Raw genomic sequence first — 5,000 nt, forward strand, 5'->3', positions numbered from 1 at the left:
AATATATATATATACAAAAGATGCTTAACTTTTATTTTTGAAAATATTTAATATTTGTTTTGTTTTTTTTGTCAATTTTAAAAAATACAATAAAAATTAAATTTCATTTTACTTATAATGTAAACTCGTATAATGTGTTTAAATAAATAAATAAATAATTAATTAAAAATTATTACCACAAAAAATAATTTAAGTGTAATTTATGTATTATACGGTATATGTTTTTATAAAATATAATACTATATATATATTATTAGTATTAAAAATTTATTTATTTACAACAACAACAATATAATTACATTTATTATATACAATAATTTATTATTAATAATAATACTACTAAAAAATTTAGATAAAAATTAAATTTATTTGTTTTTTTTTAAATTTTCAAACAACAAAATAATAATAATAATAATAATAATTACTTACGAAATGGGTTTTCATAAAATCTTAGGCAAAATGAGGATAAAAAGTAGCCTAACGTCGGACCGCCTAATCTGAGTGCTGCTGTCGTACCTGTAATTGACATATACTGTATCAATAATTAATTATAAATAGCATATAATGTATATATATATATATAAAATAAAAATATTAATCCATTTTTTTAGTATATATATATATAAAGTATATTTAATGTACAATAATGTTAATAGTTTTGTTGTAACTTATTATTATTATTATTAGTATTATTAATATTATTAATATTATTAATAGTGTAAAAACTTATTAATAAAAAACATTTGTACTATTTTTTATATATATATATATATATATATATATGCCAAACACACACACACATACACACACACACACACACACACACACACACACACACACACACACACACACACACACACACTCATACACACACATACACGTACACAACAAATATATAGATTATATATATATATATATAGATTATATATATATATAGATTATATATATATATATAGATTATATATATATATATAGATTATATATATATATATAGATTATATATATATATAGATTATATATATATATAGATTATATATATATATATATATATATATAGATTATATATATATACTATATATATAGTATACTATATATATAGTATATATATAATAAGTTTAATTACATGTATTATAGTTTTAATAATTTTTTTTGTTGTAGAAATATTATTATTAATTGAAATAAATACCAAAAAAAGAAAATCAATAGAAACAATTTTAGTAGATTTAAAATAATATTAAAGTAATATATATATATATATATATATATATATATATATATATATATATATATATATATATATATATATATATATATATATATATATATTAAATATGAAAATTTTAATTTTAATCAAACAATTATATATATTTAGAATAATTATGATTTTTAACTTGATTTTGTAATTTTAATTTTTTTTAAATATTCTAATAAATATAGAATTATAAAGAAAATTTTATATCAATCATAAATGACTTTTTTATAATAGATATATATATGTAAAATAAATAATTTATATAATTGATAAAAATATAAAATTATTTAATACTGTATAATAGGATTATGAAAATAAAACCTAATAATAATAATAATAACAATTTAAATGTCTAAACATGACGTCAATAACAATTTACATGTAAAACAAATTTTGATAAACAAAATATTAGTTGTTTTTTTGTGACTGTAATTTGTGTGTGTGTGTGTAAATGTATGTATGTATCTATGTATATATGTGTATGTATGTAATTGTGTCTATGTGTGTATATATGAGTGTTTGTGTGTGTAATTGTGTCTATGTGTGTATATATGTATTATATATATGTATATATGTGTGTAATTGTGTCTATATGTATATATGTGTATGTAATTGTGTCTATGTGTATATATAAATTTTATGTATATATATGTGTGTAATCGTGTCTATATGTATATGTATGCGTGTTTATGTATGTGTTGTGCGATTATAGTTAAATTAGTACAAATTAGATAGTAGATAATAATAATAATGGATTACATTAATAATATTCATACATAATAAGCTTAAAAAACACACACACACACACACACACAAACACACACACACACACACACACACACACACACACACACACACATACACACACACACACACACACACACACATAAATACAAACATATAAATTTACAATTGAAAACACACATACATTTATAATCATTTAACATTTAACAGTTATACATACTGTTATAATATTAGTAAAAATAGTAAAATTAGTATAAAGTATATAAATTATATAATTTATATATTTATTTAAAATTTCATATATGTTTAGATAGAGTATGTTTTATTTTATTTTTTAAATATAAAAATACAAATAAACTATTGAATAATAAAATATAATAAAAAATTAATTTAAATCTAATAATTACCTGAAAGTTAAGTATTATTATTTGTTTTTACTTATTTTTTATTAATAATAATTGATAAAAATTAATAAACTAAATATTTTTTTTTAGGTGGGAGTTATTATTATTAGTTGGCAACTCTACTATATTTTTTTGAAAGCATATATGAGACAAAAATCAAAATCAATTTTGTTGTTGTATCCCTAATTGTATTTTATTATCTATAATAATAATAATAATAATAATAATAATAATATCTAGACTAAAGTTACGAGTCTTTAAATGTAATAATACTGTTAATAGCAAAATAAATTGAGAGACAATATAGTAGTAGTAGAGAGAAATTTTTTTTTTATTATATTATATTAGATAAAGTAATAAACAAAAAAAAAGTAATCAAATTTTTTGTCTCTATTTTGTCTATTTTTTAAACACAAACATAGACTCATAGACACACAAATACATACACACATACATACACACATACATACACACATACATACACATACATACACATACATACAAACATTAACACACACACACACAAACGAACATAGATACTTATAAACACACACACACACACACACACACACACACACATACATACATACATACATACATACATACATACATACATACATACATACATACATACATACATACATACATACATACATACATACATACATACATACATACATACATACATACATACATACATACATACATACATACATACATACATACATACATACATACATACATACATACATACATACATACATACATACATACATACATACATACATACATACATACATACATACATACATACATACATACATACATACATACACACATACACACACATACACACACACATACTCACAGACAAACATGTATTAATAGTATACAAACACACATAAGTTATATAGTCATAGTCATGAACATATAAATAAATACATAAACACACATTTAGATAGACATAAATTTACATACATTTATTCATCATGGTTCAGATGATCACAGTTATTATTAATCTATCAATTATTTACTCACTCACTCACTCACTCACTCACTCACTCAATCAAATCATATGCCTGTGCTCTACGAGTATGTATGTATGTGTATGTGTTTATATGTATGTATGTGTGTGTATGTATGTATGTATGTATTTAAGTGTGTATATGTATGTATGTGTGTGTATGTATGTATTTAAGTGTGTATATGTGTGTATATGTGTGTATATGTGTGTATATGTGTGTATATGTGTGTATATGTGTGTATATGTGTGTATATGTGTGTATATGTGTGTATATGTGTGTATATGTGTGTATATGTGTGTATATGTGTGTATATGTGTGTATATGTGTGTATATGTGTGTATATGTGTGTATATGTGTGTATATGTGTGTATATGTGTGTATATGTGTGTATATGTGTGTATATGTGTGTATTTGTGTGTATATGTGTGTATATGTGTGTATATGTGTGTATATGTGTGTATATGTGTGTATATGTGTGTATATGTGTGTATATGTGTGTATATGTGTGTATATGTGTGTATATGTGTGTATATGTGTGTATATGTGTGTATATGTGTGTATATGTGTGTATATGTGTGTATATGTGTGTATATGTGTGTATATGTGTGTATGTATGTATTTAAGTGTGTATGTGTTTATGTATGTAATTGTGTGTGTGTGTAACCTAGATAATTACATATACAAAACAACAACAACAAAAAATAATATCAATGTCAAAATAATAATAATAATTAGCATCATAGAAATCATACTATTATAATATATATATACACTAAACTACAGTATATATTATATATATATATACTAACTGATATAGATGGGCGAGTTTTTTTTATTGACATTATCATCGATAAACGGTATGCCTATTATATAGAAAGCTGTAAAACCGATACCATTGCAACAACTGGCCAAACAAAATATGATAACCGCCGGTAGTACGGCTGCACTCACATAGAAAGCACTGTCATTACTAATATCATCAGCACCTACACCATCACCACCACAATCGTTGATGTTTAACATAACACCCATAGCACTGGTATTATTACCATTATTGATGACACTATCACAATACTCTAGTTGCTGGTGATGACCACCACTACCACTACCACTAGCACTGGTAGTATTAAAATTACCACCAATTAGATAGCTATTCAATGGTGTATATTCATAGAGGAAATAGGGTAGAGCTGCCAGATAGCAGCCAAACACAACAATCAATTGGCACAGGGCTATCATACGTGGTCGGTGAACACGATTGGCCAGATAGCCGAACAATGGATTGGCTATGAGTTGCATAACATTATCGGTCATCAATATGAGGCCCGATATTTTACTACCAAATTGAAAACGTTTTTCCAGAGTGGTTATGGATGCAATCATATAGGTATAGTTGGCACCCTGGATGACACCCAACAGTGCAAATACTAGTAGAAACATACGGGTAGTGGCCAGCCGTTGCAGACACCGGGGCCGCCAACCAAACAGTCCGCACGTATAGTAGTCATCGGCGGCGGCCGTATCGGTGGCAGTGGCGGTTGTGTTGATGTTGTCGGCAAAACTTTTATACGTTGA

The 5,000-nt window shown here is 24.0% G+C and overlaps 1 protein-coding gene across 1 annotated transcript in view; it reads right to left on the bottom strand.

The window, feature by feature from the left end:
- The window catches only part of LOC128961164 (solute carrier organic anion transporter family member 74D-like), a 9,923-nt gene that overhangs the window by 4,914 nt on the left and 9 nt on the right, over nt 1–5,000 (bottom strand). The window contains exons 1-2 of the mRNA XM_054307373.1: nt 4,235–5,000; nt 430–516 (exon numbers count right to left, since the gene is read on the bottom strand). The exon at nt 4,235–5,000 is cut by the window's right edge and continues 9 nt beyond it. Coding sequence (XP_054163348.1) covers nt 430–516; nt 4,235–5,000 — 853 coding nt within the window. The remainder of the gene's footprint in view (nt 1–429; nt 517–4,234) is intronic.

The sequence above is a fragment of the Oppia nitens genome, unplaced genomic scaffold, assembly GCF_028296485.1.
Source record: "Oppia nitens isolate AA-2021 unplaced genomic scaffold, nextdenovo-longstitch-racon4-pilon3 scaffold14_pilon_pilon_pilon, whole genome shotgun sequence".
NCBI lineage: Eukaryota > Metazoa > Arthropoda > Arachnida > Sarcoptiformes > Oppiidae > Oppia > Oppia nitens.